Source organism: Prunus dulcis, chromosome 2, assembly GCF_902201215.1.
Source record: "Prunus dulcis chromosome 2, ALMONDv2, whole genome shotgun sequence".
In the NCBI taxonomy this organism is placed as follows: domain Eukaryota; kingdom Viridiplantae; phylum Streptophyta; class Magnoliopsida; order Rosales; family Rosaceae; genus Prunus; species Prunus dulcis.
In genome coordinates, this window is record NC_047651.1 from 3,242,158 (window position 1) to 3,262,936 (window position 20,779).

General features: G+C 37.4%; 2 protein-coding genes across 4 annotated transcripts; one reads left to right on the forward strand and one right to left on the reverse strand.

Annotated features, from left to right (window-relative positions):
* The first annotated feature begins 1,590 nt into the window (after positions 1-1,590).
* Positions 1,591-8,412, forward strand: LOC117617214 (F-box protein At3g54460). Of its 2 annotated transcripts, XM_034346498.1 has the most exons (9): positions 1,600-2,434; positions 3,229-5,841; positions 5,933-6,146; positions 6,230-6,517; positions 6,611-6,670; positions 6,773-6,903; positions 7,170-7,284; positions 7,352-7,499; positions 8,070-8,412. In XM_034346498.1, exons 1-8 carry the CDS (start codon positions 1,890-1,892, stop codon positions 7,493-7,495), a joined length of 4,110 nt encoding a protein of 1,369 aa, XP_034202389.1. In that variant the 5' UTR covers positions 1,600-1,889; the 3' UTR covers positions 7,496-7,499; positions 8,070-8,412. The 2 variants fall into 2 exon arrangements, 1 of the variants encoding a protein (XP_034202389.1); XR_004584311.1 differs by lacking the exons at positions 7,170-7,284; positions 7,352-7,499; positions 8,070-8,412 and having other exon boundaries at positions 1,591-2,434; positions 6,230-6,411; positions 6,773-6,818.
* A 1,674-nt stretch (positions 8,413-10,086) lies between these two features.
* Positions 10,087-19,417, reverse strand: LOC117617215 (PH, RCC1 and FYVE domains-containing protein 1-like). 2 transcript variants are annotated; one of them, XM_034346499.1, is made up of 9 exons: positions 18,813-19,417; positions 18,078-18,164; positions 16,307-16,396; positions 15,203-15,283; positions 14,765-14,956; positions 12,604-14,682; positions 11,920-12,066; positions 11,091-11,467; positions 10,087-10,519 (listed from the first exon to the last, which is right to left on the reverse strand). In XM_034346499.1, the coding sequence occupies exons 1-9, from the start codon at positions 18,879-18,881 to the stop codon at positions 10,387-10,389; spliced, it is 3,255 nt and encodes a 1,084-aa protein (XP_034202390.1). In that variant the 5' UTR covers positions 18,882-19,417; the 3' UTR covers positions 10,087-10,386. The 2 variants fall into 2 exon arrangements, with proteins under 2 accessions (XP_034202390.1, XP_034202391.1); XM_034346500.1 differs by lacking the exon at positions 15,203-15,283 and having other exon boundaries at positions 10,146-10,519.
* Positions 19,418-20,779: the final 1,362 nt, after the last annotated feature.

The following is a 20,779-nucleotide window of genomic DNA, read 5'->3' on the forward strand; positions in this document are numbered from 1 at the left end:
TTATGTGTATAATATGTGAATTATTGAAATTTTGTAAAAAAATACGTGTTAAATATGAAAAATACATAAGTACAAAAGTATCAATAATACACACAAATTCACATATTATACACATAAGTCTCATATTATATAGTGGCTGAAATTTGACGTTGTAATTTGCCAAATTTTTTGCCGAATAAAACACATACGCATTTCACTTGTATAGCCGCGTGGCTATACAAAATTAATATATTTAAAGTATAAACTAATGCAACTAGGAGGAGCCTTTTTTTTAAGAAAGAAATAGTATAGCTGAGCGGCTATTCTCGGTTTTTAAATGTTTTTAAAGAAACAGTACAACCACGCGGCTATACTCGGTTTTTTCCTAATTTTTTACAAAAGAAATAGTATAGCCTGGCATCTATGCTCCGTTTTTTAAAATTTTTTAATAAAGAAATAGTACAATACTAGTATTGAGCATGTACGTACGTATTTTTTTACAAAATTTTTAATAATACACACAAATTTCACGTATTATATATATATTCTCACATATTATTGAATACAAATAATATATATTAAAAAATATTTAAAAAATTATATAGTGGCCGAACTTTTATCGTTCAACTCGTTTTCAAAATTAGAAATTGAAAAAAAAAAAAAAAAAAACTGTGGAGAAAGTGAGAAAGCAAAAAATAGTTAGTCCACCCTTCTTTACTATCCATGTCCAACCTCTTGGTCCTAATCTATGAAACTCGCACCAAACCTGCGTTATTTAAATTCCAAATCGTATTATTATTTTGAATTAACAAAAGAAGAAAACATAACCTGTGTTATTATTATTCCAATCTGCCCAACATTTCAATTGTCCAACGTTGAAGTTTAATTTCAATCTGTTTGGTATAAAAAAATAAATAAATAAATAAATAAAAAGGTTTAATTTCAATTTGTCCGTATGTGGATATATTTGTACTATATTCTTAGCACATTCGATTCATCTTGGTGATATTATGATGATATTTGGTAGTTCTTGTTGGATAATTAAATACAAAATAATCTTGAATGTTTTTTCCTTTTTTTTTAGTTGAATGGATTTTATTTTATTTTCTAGAGTTTTGCGATAATGTTGAATATTGAGTCTGAAAAGAGACATGAATCTCTCAATAAGACGAAAGACACAATGACATTCCTCAAAACAAATATGATGGTAGGTCTCTCCACTCAAATATTCTAGACTTAGACATCTTTTAGGCTTTGCTATAACAATAAAATTTAAAACTTCGGGTATTTTTTTTATTATCCATAATGCTAGAGACATTAATTTATGAGAAAAATGTTACTTCATGTAGTTTCCTTATTGGATTTTTTACCTTGATTCATTTGATTTTAATTATCATAATTTCTGTATATAATTTAATATCCATCAAGTACAAGTGAAAATTTCTGTCTAAAATACTCAACACAAGAGAGACATGCTTATTCCATTACAAAAATTGGACAAAAATTTAGACACATCCTTAAAACCATAGAGATCAAAGTGGAAAATCCGACAAACTATAATCGGATATTATATTAATTAATTAAGAAGAGAGTATGTTCCCAAATCTTCCCTAAATTGGACATACTTTTACAAATCTCCCAAATGGAGCGATGAACAAAGCCCTTACCCGAAAAGCAGACCCCAACAGTTAGAGCAGTCTCCTCTCCTCATCAGGACCAAAACAAGTCTCGTCATCATCATCCCATCCCATGTTTCCCTGTTCAATTCAATTCAATATTCGTTATTCAAACACACTGATTTATCAACCAATGTACCTTCGCACGCATTCCCAACCCTAACCAATTGCATGCACTAATTTTCTTATTTAAATTCTTCTCAATCTCTGTAAATCCATCCCTGTGTCAATTCCATGGAGGAGCAGGAGGATACGGTGTCGTTCTCCGACCACAAGCGCTGCGGTTTCCTCTGTGCCGTTCTCACTGTTACTTCCCCTGACCACCCTGATCTCCGCCAAATCTTACCTTTCGGCACCCGCTTCCAATTCTCCCCAACCGGCGTGAGTTTCAGGTCACGAAACGACGTCGTCCTATCTCCCATAGACGAAAACCCCAACGCCGATGATTCGACGAATAATGATTCGGAGCAATGCGAGGCTTCCTCTTCTTCGGAGTTGGGGAAGAAGAGGAAGGCCCCGGAGGTCTCGAAGAAGATAGGAATGCGGAAGAGGAGTATAGGGCTGGTGAATGGGAGCATAAGCGTGGTGCACCAGCTTCACTCTTTGGTTATGAACAAGTGCTTGATGATCGATGCTCGATTGGTTCGGGTTGAGGCCGATGCCAATGGAGAAGTCAGGGCTGTTTTGCTGGTTGATGTCTATCTCCCTATTGCATTATTGTCTGGTTGGCAGTTCCCGAGGTCCGGCTCCGTTGCCGGTGCTCTGTTCCGACATTTGAGGTGACATGCAAGACGTCACTCTTTCGTTTTTCTTAATATATATCTGTGTATATGCGTTTATATATCTATATCTGTGTATATCAATTAGATGTTGATTAGCTAGTTTGGAAATGTTGAATGTTAGGGGAGAAATAAACTTTGACATGTTAGACTCTCCTCACTTAGACACTTAGACAGCCATCCTGACTTACATTCCGGCAAGAAACATTACCGTATATTTATATATGGAATTAGACATATGTACTTGATAAAACAACATGGATTAGAGTTCCTCATTTACATTCGGGCAAGAAACGTTAATATATATTTATATATGGAATTAGATTTGTACACTTAAGAAAACAACATGGATTAATGAAAGTTCCTCACCAGTGAGGTGTCAGTATCACATTGGCGTGAGTTGGTGAAACAACTTAAGTTATCGTTGATGGTAATCATTGGTTTATACCCCAGAAATAGGATGACCCTTGCCATTCACCCGTGTCTACGTTTGTCTTTTCTAATATTAATATGCCGGTACAGAGCATTGGTTGGCATGTGTACAATTTTGGTTTTGATTGGCCAGCTTAAGAGAGATGTTATGAATCCTAGTTATTCTTGTCTGTTGCAGTATCTCCTTGACACAATTTCACTTGCCTTAACTAAGAGAATGGTTGTTGCAGTTTTCTTTTTATTATTTATATGTTTTACTGCAGTCGGTTTATTCAGATTCAGTGAAGTGTCCTTTACCCAACAATTGAAAACCTCTATATCGTTCTTGTCACCCTAACAAGTTCAACAACATCACTTTGCAGTTCTGATTGGGGAGAGAGAAGCGCAATGCTCATCAATGGAGATTATCTCAAAAATACTGTAGGAACAAATAGAAGCATATGGAATCTTTCAGATTGCCATGTTTTTGGTTGCAAGCTGCATCATAATTTCTCTGATTCTTCGAAGAAAAGGCTATTTGAGCTTCATGAAATTTTTAAGAGCTTACCTAGTGTTGCAACGACAGGCAAACCTAATTCTTCTAGAATACAGTCATGTGATGACTCTTGTAGATCGGGTATTTCGGAGATATCTGATGACATTTTACTTGGTATTCTTGCTGTGCTTAGCCCAATTGACCTTGTTAGGGTGTCTGCAACCTGCCGCCATCTGAGACTGCTGGCTATCTCGATCATGCCATGCATGAAACTTAAACTGTTTCCTCATCAGCAAGCAGCAGTTGAGTGGATGCTACAACGTGAGAGAAATGCTGACGTCTTGCCACATCCGTTGTACATGGCTTTCTCAACTGAAGATGGATTTTCTTTCTACATAAACACCATATCTGGGGAAATAATCACTGGGGTGGCTCCCACTGTCAATGATTTTCACGGGGGAATGTTCTGTGATGAGCCTGGATTAGGCAAGACTATAACTGCTCTTTCCCTTATTCTGAAGACACAAGGAACACTGTCAAATCCACCAGATGGGGTACATGTTAACTGGTGTATGCATAATGGAGACCAGAGATGTGGTTATTATGAGCTTAATGGGGTTCATGCCACTGATAGGAACATGCTCTCGGAAAAGAGGGACATGGGTCAGAATGCTCAAAATATTCTTGCCTTTTCCAAATACTACCGATCTAAAAGAGCTAGGGTACTTCTTGATGAGCAAATTCCAGGATTCAATAATTCATGTCCTGGACCTTCTGGTAAAGGAATAGAAACAGCAGCAGGTGCATACTCTGATCCAGCAATGTGTGTAGTTCAATGCACCAGAAACTTGAGTCGCATCAGTAAAAATCTTTTTCCCGCATTTGAAGTAGCATCTAGCAAATCCAGAAAAAGAAAAGCGGGGAAAAACTCTAGTAGAATGAAGCATGTTTCTGATGGTCCAGGACGTGTCACTCAGAAAAAGCGAGCTGCTATGCCACATGGACTTTCAAACAGTCACAAGAGGCTTGGGAAGGTTAATGGAGATAATTATGATTATAACGACACCTGGGTTCAGTGTGATGCTTGCTGCAAGTGGCGGAAGCTTCCAGAAAGTAGTAGTTCTGATGCTAGTGCAGCATGGTTTTGTAGCATGAATGCCGATCCTTTCTACCAGAGTTGTAGTGTTCCTGAAGAATCCTGGGATAATTGCCGGCCAATAACATATTTACTGGGATTTTGCACAAAGGAGACATCTGGAGGAGAGGAACAAAACATTTCTTTCTTCATCAGTGTACTTAAAGAGCATTATGCCTTGATAAACTCCATAACAAAGAAATCCCTAAATTGGTTGGCTAAACTTCCTTCTGACAAGCTCTCAGCAATGGAGACAATTGGTTTGCGAAGTCCTTTCATAAGCACCTGTGTAACGCCTGGTGAAGATGCCTATGGGTTTCAAAAAATATTTCAAGCATTTGGTCTCAAAAGAAGAGTAGAAAAGGGTGTTAATAGGTGGTATTACCCACGAAATCTTCACAATATGAGTTTCGACATTGCTGCTCTCAGGATCGCTCTTTGTGCACCATTGGATTCACTTAGGCTGTATCTTTCAAGGGCAACCCTAATTGTTGTTCCAACCAACTTAGTTGATCATTGGAAAACCCAAATCCAGAAGCATGTAAGGCCTGGTCAGCTACGGGTTTATTTTTGGAATGACCATAGGAAGCCTTCTGCACACAGTCTAGCTTGGGACTACGATGTTGTCATAACCACATTCAATCGTTTAAGTGCAGAGTGGGGCCCTCGTAAGAAAAGTGCATTGATGCAAGTGCATTGGCTTAGAGTCATGTTAGATGAGGGGCATACCCTTGGCTCAAGTCTTAGCTTGACAAACAAAATGCAGATGGCAGTTTCATTGATGGCTTCAAACCGTTGGATATTGACTGGAACTCCAACTCCTAATACACCCAACAGTCAGCTGTCGCATCTTCAACCATTGCTCAAGTTCCTTCATGAGGAAGCTTATGGGAGGAATCATAAGTCATGGGAAGCTGGGATTCTTAGGCCTTTTGAAGCAAAAATGGAAGAAGGACGATCTCGTTTGTTGCATTTACTGCATAGGTGCATGATTTGTGCAAGAAAGGTAGATTTGCAGACTATTCCACCCTGCATCAAGAAAGTTACTTTTCTTGATTTTACAGAAGAGCATGCAAGAAGTTACAACGAATTGGTAGTTACAGTGCGGCGCAATATATTAATGGCTGACTGGAATGATCCTTCTCATGTTGAGAGTCTTTTGAATCCAAAACAGTGGAAATTTCGAAGTACAACTATTGGAAATGTCAGACTATCTTGCTGTGTGGCTGGGCATATAAAAGTAACAGATGCTGGTGAAGATATTCAAGAAACTATGGATATTCTAGCTGAAGATGGTCTAGATCCCACGTCTGAGGAGTATGCTTTTATAAAATATAATCTCCTTTATGGTGGCAACTGTATAAGGTAATATTAGTTGTTGTCACTCCTGCCACAAAATTATAGATTTGCCATAAAATTTTGATTACTGATTATTGATTGCATTTTATTTTATTAGATGCAAGGAATGGTGTCGGTTACCTGTCATTACACCTTGTAGGCATCTTTTGTGCCTTGATTGTGTTGGTTTGGACAGTGAAAGGTGTACATATCCTGGCTGTGGTCACTTATATGAGATGGAAACTCCGGATGCACTAACTCGGCCAGAAAATCCCAATCCTAAGTGGCCTGTTCCCAAAGATCTTATTGAGTTACAACCCTCATATAAACAGGCAAGACAAGTTTAACTATTTTCATTTTGCTTTTTGTTTTTTAGGGACCAACTTTACCGATGTTTGCCTTTTGCTTTATGCAGGATAACTGGGATCCTGATTGGCAGTCAACATCTAGCAGTAAAGTCGCCTATGTTGTACAGAAATTGAAAGCACTGCAGGAAGCTAATAGCAATGTTGATTGCCCTCTGGATGACAACAATAATGCCATGTGCACTGACAATTTAATTTGTCTGTCTGAGATGAGCAATTCAAAAGGACTGAGGCAAGTTCATGACTTTAAAAGGACCACCAAGACTCATGAAACAAATTTGGAAAAAGTATTGGTATTTTCTCAATTTCTTGAGCATATACATGTTATTGAACAGCAGGTGACTATTGTATACCATACCATGTTATGGATTTGTGTCGTTATGTGTGTTTGTATAAGTAATGGGATTTCAACTTCATTCTTTTTTTGTCAGTTGACCATTGCTGGTATTAAATATGCTGGGATGTATAGTCCAATGCATTCTAGCAACAAGGTACATGTTTTTTCCTCTTCTTTTATATATTTTGTTTATTGTCATATGCTCATTCGAATTCTTATTTTTTGGTGTAAAACTAATTTACTTTCATTGGTTCAGATGAAGTCACTGGCGATGTTCCAGCATGATGCTAGTTGCACAGTTCTTTTGATGGATGGAAGTGCTGCACTGGGTCTCGATCTGAGCTTTGTAACACATGTATTTTTAATGGAACCAATATGGGACAGAAGGTTATCATTCTCAAATTCCTAATGTCATGTTTCTATTTTTTTTTTTTTTCTAAAAAAAATATCACATGCCCATTTCACAAAAAATAAATAAATAACAACTCTGCTACTTGGAAAAGAACTTTCACTTTCTGTTCTAACCTGCCTATTTCACAGATCAAAGCTATTTATTTGATTCACTACATAGTTACTTTAATAGTTTATAAATACCATAGTCAAAATGTTTCCCACTTGACATTAATTTGTTCTGTTGGTTGAAACTTCTTTAGCATGGAGGAACAAGTTGTTAGTCGTGCTCATCGGATGGGTGCTACTCGTCCAATCCACGTGGAAACTCTTGCAATGCGCGGTACAATTGAAGAGCAAATGCTGGAGTTCTTACAGGTAAACTCTAGCAGTGGTTTCAGTTCGTAGTGTTTAACTTGTGAGCTATATACTTATGTTGCTTCAGGATGCTGATGAGTGCAGAAGATTTTTAAAGGAGGAGGTTGGAAAATCTGACCCTAAAGGGGCACGAACTCGCCGTTCATTACATGATTTTGCTGAGAGCAATTATCTGTCTCAAATTAGCTTTGTGCGGACAAATCCTATGTAAAAAGGTTTGTGCATGATGTTTTATGGCATATCATTGTGCTAGATCTCTGTGTAGTCATAGCTTGATTAGCATAAAATACACGTGCTGGCTTTGGGACAGCAATTGTGGTTGGCATTTGTGTTTTGTGAGGATAGTTTTATTGTTGGAAGTTTTCCCTCCCTCCCCTATATCTGTTGGATATGGAAAAATCTAGAATATAACTTTATGTGGTCAAATTTGGTAAACTCAAGGCATACATGCTTCTTGATGAGCAAAGAGTGGACTCCAGTATTGCACTGATCTTGCAAGTCCCGGCTCCACCCGTGTCTTCATTTAAAAAAGTAATTGTGATCCTTCTGTTGAGTGTACTATGTAGGGGTTTTTATCTAATCTAGATACTTAACTGTGTGTGGCCATGTATATCTAAACAACATAGGATAATCAAATGGGTGATTTTATATGGAGAACGAAATAATTGCTAACCTGTGGTTTTTTGAGACATTTACCAGAAGTTCTTCAATGTAGCATGTTTATTTAGTTTCTGTCGACTTATTTTACGGTTTGGTTTGCTCATTTATTCTTTTTCCCTGTCCAGGAATTTGACCGTCATGTAACATAGTCGTCAAGAACATTTGACAACTTTTGCATGGATAACCTGCCATTTTTGCTGATATCTTGCCGATGCCGTTTTCCGTCAAGAAGGCCCACAATTGAATCAAATGCAGATCTTAGGACTCATTTATGGTGATTGGTCTTTGACCAACAAAGCCAACTTTGCTTCAGCTTTGTTTTTGGGAGCATCTTCTAGTAATTTTTTGATTGGGAATTGTATCATAGTAGTATGGCTTCTACAAGTGCTCAGGTCTTAAGTTAACATAAGGCCGGAAAAGAAAATTCTTGTAATGTTTATTGCCGATTAAATTTATTGTTTCACTCCATGGTCCTAAATCGTTCCAAGGCTTTTTGCGTGTGGGTAATTTGGAGGGCCGAAGCCCAAACAAAATCCTCAAAATATTAACCGTCCGGGAGGAATTTTAGTGGGGGTTGAATGAGGGTTCAAACCAACCATTCAATCATTAAAAAAGTTCAATTCTAATATTTTCTCTCATTGGATGGTGGAATTGAATCCTTCCCACAACAACTCCATTATAGCATTTCTGTTAACGTTCCCACAAAAGGAAGAAGATCCACAAGAACATGACAACCCGGTAAATTCTTACTTACAGATTGACTTGACCCGTTCTAAAATGAAAAGAAACAAGAGTTTTTAAAATCTAACATATATATATATATATATATATATATATATAAGGATTAAAGACATTTTAGTCCCTGGAGGTTTAGGGTCAGTATCGAAATGGGCCTCGATTTTTCAATTTCATCAATTTCATACCTGACATTTCAAAGTATGACCAATACCCAATGTTACATTGACCTTCAAGTCAGACATTAAATGCTGACGTGGCAATCATGGAACCCAACACAAAACCTATTTCTCTCTCTTCACTGCATCTTTCTCTTCCATTCGACACAATTGTTCGTCTTCCTAGCGACACAACGCCGCAGTTCGGCCACCTCCGACTACGGGACTGGTCGGAAAAGACCGGCTACTTCCAACGACCAAGTCTAGGCCAATGCTCGACCTCCCCAATTCCTCACGACTCTGAAACGAGCTTAGAAAGGGAGAATGAGGGTTTCACCTTTCAATGCCGATTTCGACGGCCATTGATGTCAATTAAGGTATGGTTTTTTATCCCCTCTACGTGTTCTTGTTGTTGGTATATGTAGTTTGGATCGATTTCATGATTTGAGAGTTCAAATTAAAAGCCCCTGAAGATGAACAGTCATTGTTTGCACGGTGACTATGTTGAGGGGGGAAGAGAGAGACGTGGGGAAGAAAGCGAAATGGGTTACGAATGCCACGTCAACATTTAATGTCTGACCAGACAGTCAATGTAATTGCCGGTGTAAATTGGTCATATTTTGAAATGTCAAGTATGAAATTGATGAAATTGAAACATCAGGGCCCATTTCGATACTGATCCTAAACCTCCAAGGACTAAAATGTCATTAGACCTATAAATAAATCAGACTAGGATAATAAATAGAAACAAAAGGAGAAACCTTTTAACATTTTTGTATTAGTCTCTTACCTATACGAACTTGAGACCTCTAGAATACAAGTCAAGACCTTTTTCCACTTGGCTAGGCCCGTTGATAAGACTTTCTTTTTTTAATTTATATATTTCATGCCAATGATAATTCTAGTTGTAAAACTGAATTCAAGCGCCAGGACGTTTTACCCTCTTAAATAAAAAAGGCAGTGCTTAACAACGACATCCTCTTGTTTTGCAGATCATATTATATTTTGTTGCCTTTTCGTTTCTTATTCTTTGGTAGCCTAAATACGTAGGTTTCATGCATAGAGGGATTAAACTGAGTCAGTTTCAAGAATGAGGAAATAAGGCATCAGAAATCAGACCCAAGGAAAAGTAGGGGATCAGAAAATCACCTTGTAATTCATGGTAACCAGCAAAAGAAAAGTTTCTGAAACTTTTGTATTTGAAATTTTTTTTTTTCTTTTTGAGCTGTTTATGTAAATAGTTCTTCAGTAAGGATTTACAAGGAAAACTACTTTGAATTTAACTCGAGTACTTACAAAGAATATACATGGCCTACCTACTCTTATCACTTCCCTCCCCAAAAGAAGAAAACAAAAAAAGAAAACAAAAAGGCATAGGTGAGTTGACAATGCATTCAAGGGCCAAAGAATAAGAAGGGTAATGACAAAATTCAAGGGAAGAGAGAAAAAAAATACCACATTGCCTCCTTAAAATGAAAAAACTAAAGGTGCAATGTGCTAACCATTCTCTCTCCCCATGCCCTTCAACTTATATCTTCACATTACAAGCTCAATGAGCTAACCCTTCTCTCCCCATGGGAATACCCGGTTTTTCAACCACCGGAACATTGTACTGCTGATATACTCTACCCCTATTTGCCGCCCACCACTGTTCTGCTTGTTTCTCACTGAACCGCTTTCGACTGACAGAATTCAGGCACTTAAATTTTAGTCATTGTCAATTAAATACATGGCAAAAAAAAAATTAAATACAAATACAATTTGATAGAATAGGCAAAAATTATAGTTAACACAGATGTCATCTTCCGTTACTAAGAAAATACATAGGCCTTTAAGCAAAAGACATACAGGAACCCGTGAAGAAGTTACTAGCAGCAAGATGAAAAGAAATAAAAGATAAAGGCTAACACAGAGATGTGATTAAATACACACCAACTTTTAGACTTAAAGGTTATACTCTTCAATAACGTGAAACTTCATATTTATGAATGTCAAAATGAAAACCTAATAGCATGAGCAGGCCCTGAAATTTACCATGTATGCAATACATAAGTTGTGGAATGTTATTAGTTCCATTAACCATCGACTAGATTAGACAGCTCCTAATTTGTGGTATGCAACCACACGCATATGCATACGATGACAACGTTAAATCCCACTTTGGGAAACAGACACAAATTTATTTCAGAACAGATTTAATAGAATCTATCGTTAAAAAGTGGCTGCATGACATAATCACAAAAGGAGACATACCTGAAGCGGACACGCTTGAGATCTTTGACTCCTCCAGGCAAGGAAACAAGGGTAATATATACACCAGGCTCATCTTGCTCAACCCATTCAACCCCGTGTGTTGCTTCAGTTTTTGTTCCCCTGTTCTTATGCCTAGCTGTTGCTTCTGGATGTGTCACTTCAGTGTGATTTGAAGTGTGGTTATTGTAGGACTTTGGCAAGTCAGAAATCGTCAAGCTGTTTGATACAACTGAATATGGTTCATGGAAAGTCAATGGACTGCTTGTTTTCTCAATGGCTGCAGTAGAAACTTCATGAGTGGGACTGGGAGAGTCTAATGGACGAGTATCAATGTTTCTTGCTGTTCCAATCGGTAACCTTTCAGCCATTTCCTTCAACTAACATAAATAAACAAGGCATTAATTCAGATTGTTGAGACAATGATATTTCAGCTACATGGTTAAGTGGCTATTGCATTGTCAAAAAGAATGTCATGCTATCCTGGAACTCAAAAGGCTTAGTGAAGTAAAGGGTAATATGAAACGTCCTACACATGATAGGGACTGCACTGCGCTTCTGAAAAGGGATAAAGTTGCAGTTTTCTTAACTACATAATAATTTTGACTTCCGTTTGCACCTTGTCCTGGATTTTTTGGATAAGACGCATCACCGATAAAACTTAGATTTTAGCACGTCCTAATAGAATTGCCATATTATTGGTTATAAACTATAAATAAGGCAGATGAGTTTAAAACACTAAACATCCTTCCTAACCACAATATCACTCTGTTTCAAACTCTAAACATCCTTCCTTATGCAAAAACACTATAAACATGAGCATGAAACCTACTTGGGCTGTGAGCGACTTAATTACTTCCTTCGCTGCTTTACATTTTGTAGTTTCTTCCCCTGCTACTGTGAGAGCCTCCTTCAACTGTTGGGTAGTTCGTTCCATCTCAATATCTTGAAGTTGAGCTTTATGAGTAAGATCTTCAACCTACATAATGAGATTGATTAGTTGAAAAGCACGAAGTTAGACTCATCCATGTAATTTTGCGTAGTGAAGGCAGGGGAAACACAATAAAAAGCACAGATGGTGTGGAAATTGTAAACTTGCATAGACTCCGTTCTACCAGAAATATGAACTCTAGAAACCTAATCTCCATGGTAAGTTAGCATGAAAGAAACAACTGTAAGAAAACAAGAAAAGATAGTTGAGATACTTTGTTGCTTTTCATAGCCCAAAAGCTTGTTATATAACTATAAGCATCAAAGTTATTACCCACTAGTACTACAACCCTTTTTCTTTTTTTTTAACAGACCCACTACAATTAGTAATAAAGACAGTTAGATATCACCTCAGGAGTTGCAAACATTAAATTGTTACTTAAACCGCTGGACAAGTTATCCTCTGGACAAAGTGAATTTATTATTCTTCTTTTTACCAACATGGATAGCTATATACTGAACAGCAGAAGCAACTTTCCACACAAATTGACATTAAATAAAAAACAAAAACAAACAATCAATATACCTGAGCTCTTAATTTAAGAACTTCTTCACTCAGACTGTCATTTGTCCTTTTAGCATCATCCACAACTTTTGGCAAAGTAAGCCCTGAAAGAGCTGGGGTTGGGGTTGTTGCACGAGGTGGACTAGATCGCCTTGATGTTGGTGATGTTGCTCGGGATGCAATTCTGGATCCAGGAAGCGAAGCTGAGAAAAACTTTTTGGATGATCCAAACATTGGGTTGAAAGATTTAGTCGCATTGACTGCACGGCGCTCAGAAACTCCATTTGGAGTGGGAGTAACGCAATTGCTGCTAAAATCCAGTTTCTTGTTTCTTTTGGAAGATCCACTTTCCATTTCCTTAACATTGTTTTCAATTAGTTCATTGAATCCCTGATTCATACTTCCTCTTCTACTAAAAGCAGGCCCAGATGAAGAGTTGGTTTCGGTTGCCTTCCTAAGTTTGCTAAAACAGTTGTCACAGACACGATAAGGTTTGTTTGGGTTTGGTGCCATGGAAGCCTTGAGACACTTTTTGCTGCTGCATGAATGGCATAACACAAGTCCACAATTATAACAATTGTGTCTTTTTCTTTTAAAATTAAATGGAAGGCGACAGCCAGAACACATCGATTGATCAATACCAGAGACCCATTTATGAAGACAGATAGCTGCTGTAAAGTTAGTGCCACAAACAATACTCTTGACTTGTTTGTCTTTCAAAGCTTCAACTAATGTTGGCGAAAATTTATCTTCTGTATCCCCAAGACCTAATCGACCATTTGCACCCTTTCCCCAAGTGTAAACTTCAGTTCTCGAAGTTAAAACTGCAACATGATAAGCACCACAAGCAATTTCTTCAACAAAACTCTTCATTAGCTTTCCCTCAACACGGCATGGAAGTTTCCCATCAGCTTGAGGGACCCCTAGTTGACCAAAAACAGGGCTTCCCATTGTGTAAACATGGCCCATAGTTGTAAGTGCAACAGTCAGACTTTGTCCGCAAGCAACTTTACAGAAGTTGGGTTCAACCAAAGCAGCAACACAAGTGGGCACAAGTCTTGCTTCCTTATCACCATGTCCAAGTCGACCTTTATCTCCATCTCCCCATGTAAAAAGCTTTCCAGAAGAACAGTTGCTGGAACTTGATGACCCCATCATAACTTCAATCACTGCTGCAGTGTGCCAAACACCACAAGCTACTCGCACAGTGCGGAGACCTTTAAGGGACTCAACCTCCCTGGGTACCGGAATACTCTTTCGATCCCCATGACCTAGAACACCAAAAGTTCCATCTCCAAAAGTAAACAATTGGCCAGCAGAGGTCACAACAGCTGTGTGCCATGGTCCACAAGAAACCGATGAGACATGAATCCCCTCTAAAGGTCCATTTAGCTTTCTCGGGACCCATTGACTTGATTGAAACCCATGGCCAAGGAGCGAGAAATTGCAAGTACTGCCACCCCATGTGTACATGTCACCGGAAAGTGTTACAGCACAAGAGTGGTATTCCCCGCACGCTAAAAATTCAACATTGATATTTTTAAGAGCATCTATGAGCTTCGGATGCGAAACATCAGCATCCACACCATGTCCAAGTCTGCCTCCTAACTCTTCGCCCCAAGAAAATACCTCTCCTTGCTTGGTTACGAAAGCAGCATGTCGTCCACCACAAGCTATACTTTGAACATCAAGTACTACAGCAGATTCCAAGACTTTAGGCACAGAGGAGTCCATCTTACAACTAGAAGAACTTCCAACTCTACGTGATCCTCCACCCAGAAAGCAATCACCAATGCCTTCCCCCCAAATGAAAACATCCCCTAAAGCATCACCATCATCATGACCAGAGCCTTGACTTGATGAGCTAACAGCACTTGATAAACTTACTCTAAAAGCATCCACACCTGCACCCTTTATTCGTCCATTCATTCCATCTGAACCTCCTGATGACAGAGACTGGACCGAGCCACATGCAGTGTCTGAAGGAAATGGAATTTTTGGAGGCAGGGCATATAACATGACATCTGATAAAGCCTTCTCCAAACCAACTTTTGGAGGGCTTTCAAATGTAGCTTGAAGATGAAAGGGTTCCACACCATCCTGCATCAGTTATAAGAAGACTATTTACTTGTATATTACAGTTTTACACATGGAATTAACAAGAGAGGCAAAAATAGAACACCTTCTGCGAACTATCACCACTACAAAATGGAGAGCTCAAAGGAGAACTTCTTTGGGTATGTGATCTCGGACTATTTGCTTCAGATGTAACTCCACTTCTTGATTCTGCTCTCCCCTTCTGATGAAGGCCACGTGATATTAACGCTTTTAGACCAGTAAACCAAACTTCAGCTTCATCTTTATCCTTGCATATCTGGCATAAGCAATAAGCAAATGAAAGTTATGGAAGAGCATAGAGGGGTGTGGTAGACACCGGAGTTATACATAGAAAAGTTAAACGTACAGAAAGAAATATATTGACAAGAGAAATGAAAGTCGCGAAAGCAAAACATAATTTATCATATAACAGCTTAATATAAAGAAGAAGACTACTTGAGCATAGAAAATAGAATATCCAATAATCAAATACAGCAGAAATCATCAACAAGAAGATGCTTACCAAATCTAAAGACCTATCATTATACATAAGAGAAAATGACTGATATTCCTTTTCAGGTCGAGGATACCTCTGAAAGGTTTGCTGCAGTGATATCAAATAAAAGAATGTTCTGTTAAGTCATAGCTGAGAATAAATGAGAAAGCGAATCAAACAAGTATTACAGCATTAAAAATCCTTATCAATAGGAGACCCAACATCGTCCGGAGGAATATGGTTTCAGAAAGATATAAAGATAAGTCTCCAGGAAAAAAAAAATATACAAAACCCATAAATTCTGACTGCACACAGTTGGAAACATCTAATGTATGAGTTACAGATTAGTCATGCAAGTACAAGGTCTAAGCTTAGAACCAGGTTAAAAAACCAGCCTACCCCCACCATCCAAGTCACGGTGTCAGGTCCCTTTTCTTTCTTTTCCTGAACCGTATAACTACTCAAACCACAGCCTACCATGCAACCATATATGATAGTCTACATACAATATACCATATCAGAGACTATAACCACTCCAGATGGTGATTATGGTTCTCTAACAAATAAGATACACAGGTTTCCAGCATGAGTCTTCCATAGTAGACGTACTGATTCCAAACAACAAAATTCAAAGAAGTAAATGCTTCATATTCAATTATAAAATTTCAAACAAGCAACATTGACCAAAGAAATATGCCCAAAAACTTGATGAACCTTTCCTCTTTCGTCTAGCCAGAATAGATTCAGTAATTGAAATGTTCTGTTATGGCACATAATTCTTGGACTTTTTTTCACTTCTTTGAGGCCTTCAGATGATTAGCAATAAGGCAATTATACCCTGTAGGTTTTTTCTACACCCTTTTTTAACCTAGGTGTAATTTAGTACTGAAATCATATGAATGGAAGATTGAAGCCTAATAGTTTTCATAACACATTTAGTTATGCTATAGCCATGCTACTAACTTGGTCAATGTTTAGAATAAGCTAGACAATGCAAATGAAATCAAAAGATACAAACCTAAAAGCATCAGATGTGAAGTTATCATATTCTTCTTGTCATCTATAATTGGCATATTTATTGCAGTATTCACCATTAAGGAGACGTAGGAGATCTCAACACGAAGAACTTACTGTTCGCTGACCAGGTATAATTCTGGAGACGTGGCTTAGTTTAACATATTTCTCCTCTTTCCCTGAGTACCATATTAGAGAAGATTCATCCTGAAAGAAGTAACAAGGAAGAACATTCAAAACCTTAGTTTTTTAAATAAAATAAAAAAAAGGAAATTCACTACAAGATTTCTTTGCTCGCTAAATCACAAGAAACTGCGATAAATGACTCATACAAAGTCTGATTATCAGATTCCTTAAAGCTTAAGAAAGTGATCATAAAAAGTATACAAATTTTATAAGGGCATGTAGTTCCGAACAAAAGAGCTTCAGATAAATAATTACTGCAACATCAAGATTGCTAGATATAGGCATGTGCAAGCATCCAACATTATTTAGGACCGCAAAACATCAAGACCAACATTATTTAGTTCAGAATAAAAGCCCTTGTTATGTCATTAACTTCATGCCTTTTTTCTTTTACTTTCAATGTCATATAAGTAGCACATAAAAAGGTTTGTATGGTGTTCAAGTGCCTAATTTAGCATGGGGATCATATTTGAAGAAGCAAACTCAGTGAAGGTTTCAAACTCTAACCCTCCGTTTGGACGAAGGAATTGAAAATTACATAGAATTCTAAAATGACGTAATTTAGATTTGCATCATTTCAATTTCTGGCAATTGAAGATTTCAGTGTTTGGATTAATGTATGTTGAATTTTGTAAATGGAACTATGAAAATTGTGAAATGACACCTATTTTTGTGGAAATTAAACTCGGGAATTTGATGCCCCAATTTCCACGAATTTTTCCGCTCATCGTTTAATAAATTCTGCGCTTAAGTTACCAAACAAGGGAATTGTCAATTTCTCCTTTCAAATTCCCGACTTTTAGCTAAATTCCGAGTTATTTTCCTTCATCCAAATGGAGGGCAATGTTAGTAAAACCATAATGCACTAGAGACCAATGTCTCTGTAAAGCTGATTACTTCCACAGAAAGTAATTTGAGGAAGGGTACTAATGAATCTTGTAGTCATTCCTTCTCCACTACACTACTGTATCAATTTTTTCTTTAAAATGAAAAAAATTGTTGGGGTGTTTCATTAAAAATTGGTTCCACCTATTCTTCTATTTGCTATCCTCTTCTGAGAAACACTTGCTGACATTTCCAGTGATGAAAAGCTTGTCAGAGTATGAAATAACTCATTCCACAAAGCAAGTTTTTAGCCAACCCAATATAGATACACATAAAAAATAGAAAAGAGCACCAGTTTCTTATGTATCTGTATCTTCTCAAATTACTGCAAATATTGCTGGAAAATCAAAGGCACTGCCTAATGAGTGCAGAGATAGCAGATATTTCCTTTCACCCAATGTGGTATGCTCCTTGCAGCATACCAATATATATCAAATAATTTTTTTTCTTGCTAGACTATGAATGAAGACTGTTGGTGCAGTAGAATTGTATCTGAAAGTGCTGCCCTAATTCACAGTCTAGTAGCATAACATGCCAAAAATGTGACAATAGACGATTCCTCTATATATAATTCTTATACATTTTAAAGCCATCAAATATTTCACTGCAGATCCCTTTGACATACCTTCAGTTGTAACATAAACTAAGCAAAGCAAGAAATAATTAATAAATATGCACTAATCAACTTGAATGCAAGAGCAGCTACTCATAAGAACTCAAATTTACATTTGAAAGTCCAGCATAAAGAACGATAAGCAATAAAGAAAAATATGCGTGCAAAAACATTAAGAAAGTACTTTAGTCTTCAAAGACATACATTGGACAGCCTGAAAGGACAAAATTTGGGTTTTCCTCTGCGTCCATACTTGAGTAACTGTGCACCTTTTTTCAGAGCAGTGATGGCCTGCTTTGAAATGAGCAGAGAACATGAATTAGAACAAAATACAAATGTTCTCCAAACTGGTAACTGTATGGAAAACTACAATACTAATAGCACCATAGAGCAAGAAGAATCAGTGGGGTACACTGTTTACACATCTTCTAAGTTCATTAAATATTAGCCAAGAGCTTTATTTGTGGCAAAATGGTTTCAACATTGAACTATAGTTTTTCTCATTCATTTTTCTGTCTTTGGCACAAACAAACAAACATGTGCGGCACATCATAATAGGAAATAATCCATGTAATATGGCAATGTAGACAGGAAGGTTGAGCTATCTCCTAAGTGAATGCACAACTCCTTCAATATTCTGTAAGACGATCCAACAATAAATGCCACATGAGATTATGTTGATGAACAACACGTAATGCAGTGGCTGCATGCATTGCATCTCTCATCAACTATAAGACCTTGCCAAATTTATACAAAAATAACAACAACAAAAAAACTATAAATATGAATTATGTTAACAATTCACAAAAATGATCATTAATGAAGCTTCTCATTCACTCATTAACTAACGCTTCCAACTTCAAAGGGGCAAAGCGTCAAGAAAATAAATTAAAACAAATAAACAATATAAAAAAAATTCCAAAGTGAATGAAAAATCACCAAGTCAATGTCCCTTTCGAGTGGGCCCGCCTTCGCCTGATCCGCAGTCATCCTCTCCATGCGCAACATCAACGAATCAATCTCCCTTTCCCTTCCGAAACCCTAACTTCCATTGCACCCAATACGCCTCCCATTGCCTCCTTCGACAGCTCCCCCCCTCTCTCTCCCTCTCGTAGAGAGACTCAATCACAGCCGTTGATTAAACTGCTTCACGGAGATCAATCACTGATCCAATTGAAGTTCTTTTTCGAATAGATGCTCCATTTTCTAAGGCTACGCAGCTCAAAATCGAGCTCAAAGAGGAGGAACGAACGATAACAATGGCGGCTTAATAGGACTGAGTTTATATCCCTAAACGACGAGCCAATGTGGCCAAAACGGCTGTAGGAATTTGGCGATTTCCAAGATTCTCGGCTCGTTTACTTCGAGGCTCTGTGTTTGTATGGGAGAGAAATTTGGGCTCTGTAGAAAAGGAAAGAGAGCCAAAAAGCGGGGGAAAATAGTGAGTTAGAGAGAGAGAGAGAGGGAGAGAGAGAGTGTATCTGAGTGAGTGATGGTGTCGAAAGTGATTGATTGATCCGGTGGGAGACTGAGACTGTGGCGTTGGCTACTCTTTTTTTCTTTTTCTTTTTTCAATTCTTTTTTTGTGTTTTTATTTTCTAGCTGTGAAGTCAACTACTGACTATTGTGGTCAATGACCCATTCAGAAATTGCCACGACCGCATGAAACAAGGCGGAACATTACGCTTTTTTATTTTGTTTTATTCTGTTTTTTTTTTAAAATTTTAGAAATTCACTATTATACTCAATATATGGATCCAAATTATTTTTAAAAACCTATATAAAATGAACTTTAAAAACACACTCAAAATCTATTTATAACATAACAAAGAGACTTTTAACTTCTTATAAATTACAAAATTACCATCAATTTCTTAAAACAAACTCAACTCCAAAACCTCACAAAAATACTCAAAAAACTCAATAAAAAACTCAATAGGGCATCAAAGTAATTTAATAATCAAAATTAAATTCAATAGGACCAGCTGTCATTTTTTGGGTTTGTTTATAGAAATTAAATGGTGTAGAATTTATCTATATTGTTAGTGCTAAGAATGAGTATATGACTAAATATCTCCTTTTTTTCTCCTCCAACATAGGGTGACAAAAATGCATTTTACCCACCAATAAATTAAAAACAATAACTTTTTTTTAGAAGAGAAATTTGCCGAAATAGCATCTTCACTTTTAGGCATATGCGCGATTATTAATTGAATTTACAGTTCATTAATCACTGCATTCATTTGATAAGCTCTACTACTGGATTTTCCAAAGCATGCCTTCTCTTTCGGTGAGTTGATCTTCAATGTCATCAATTTGTTGGCCCAAACAACCTCAGCAAATGTGGATGCTTTGTGGGCTGGGCAACCGAATCAAGTTGGCTCGACCGCCAACTACTGAATACCGAAGAGCAAATCTGGTCGTCGAACCGCCGCACTAGAAAACCACAGTGACGATGAATGAATGGTTTGGTTTGGTTTGAGTTTATCATGGAGATAACAACTGGCAAGATCGAGAGAGGGAGGTAGCAAGTAGCTAGGCGTCGAGGATCTGGATACACCTAGATCTTTTCAAACTGTGGACTACACCAAGCTGGCCGGTTCGACCCATGTCATTGTTCATTCAGTCTACAATGAAGAGAGTGAGACTGAAGGCGTATATGGATCGGAAGAAGAAGAGGAATAAGTGAATGTAGATGAGATCATATGGGATGATCCCATCGTTAACATCTCTCCACCATGTATGAAATGTTGTCTCCATTTACCCTTTATATTTTTGTGAGAACTTTTCATACTGTATATTAATTATTTATTAATATGTTATTTAATATTTATTAATATGTTATTTAATATTTATTGTGAAGACCTATATGTTATTAAATCTTAAGTCTAGTATGAGATATTTTC

Excerpts from the sequence above, each read along its gene's own strand:
- LOC117617214 (XM_034346498.1), top strand. The coding sequence starts at position 1,890 with ATGGAGGAGCAGGAGGATACGGTGTCGTTCTCCGACCACAAGCGCTGC. Across the intron at positions 2,435-3,228 it reads GCTCTGTTCCGACATTTGAG|TTCTGATTGGGGAGAGAGAA; the intron begins GTGACATGCAAG and ends ATCACTTTGCAG. Across the intron at positions 7,285-7,351 it reads AAATGCTGGAGTTCTTACAG|GATGCTGATGAGTGCAGAAG; the intron begins GTAAACTCTAGC and ends ATGTTGCTTCAG.
- LOC117617215 (XM_034346499.1), bottom strand. The coding sequence starts at position 18,881 with ATGTTGCGCATGGAGAGGATGACTGCGGATCAGGCGAAGGCGGGCCCA. Across the intron at positions 18,165-18,812 it reads TCGAAAGGGACATTGACTTG|GCCATCACTGCTCTGAAAAA; the intron begins GTGATTTTTCAT and ends ATTTCAAAGCAG. Across the intron at positions 12,067-12,603 it reads TTCTTAAATTAAGAGCTCAG|GTTGAAGATCTTACTCATAA; the intron begins GTATATTGATTG and ends CTCATTATGTAG.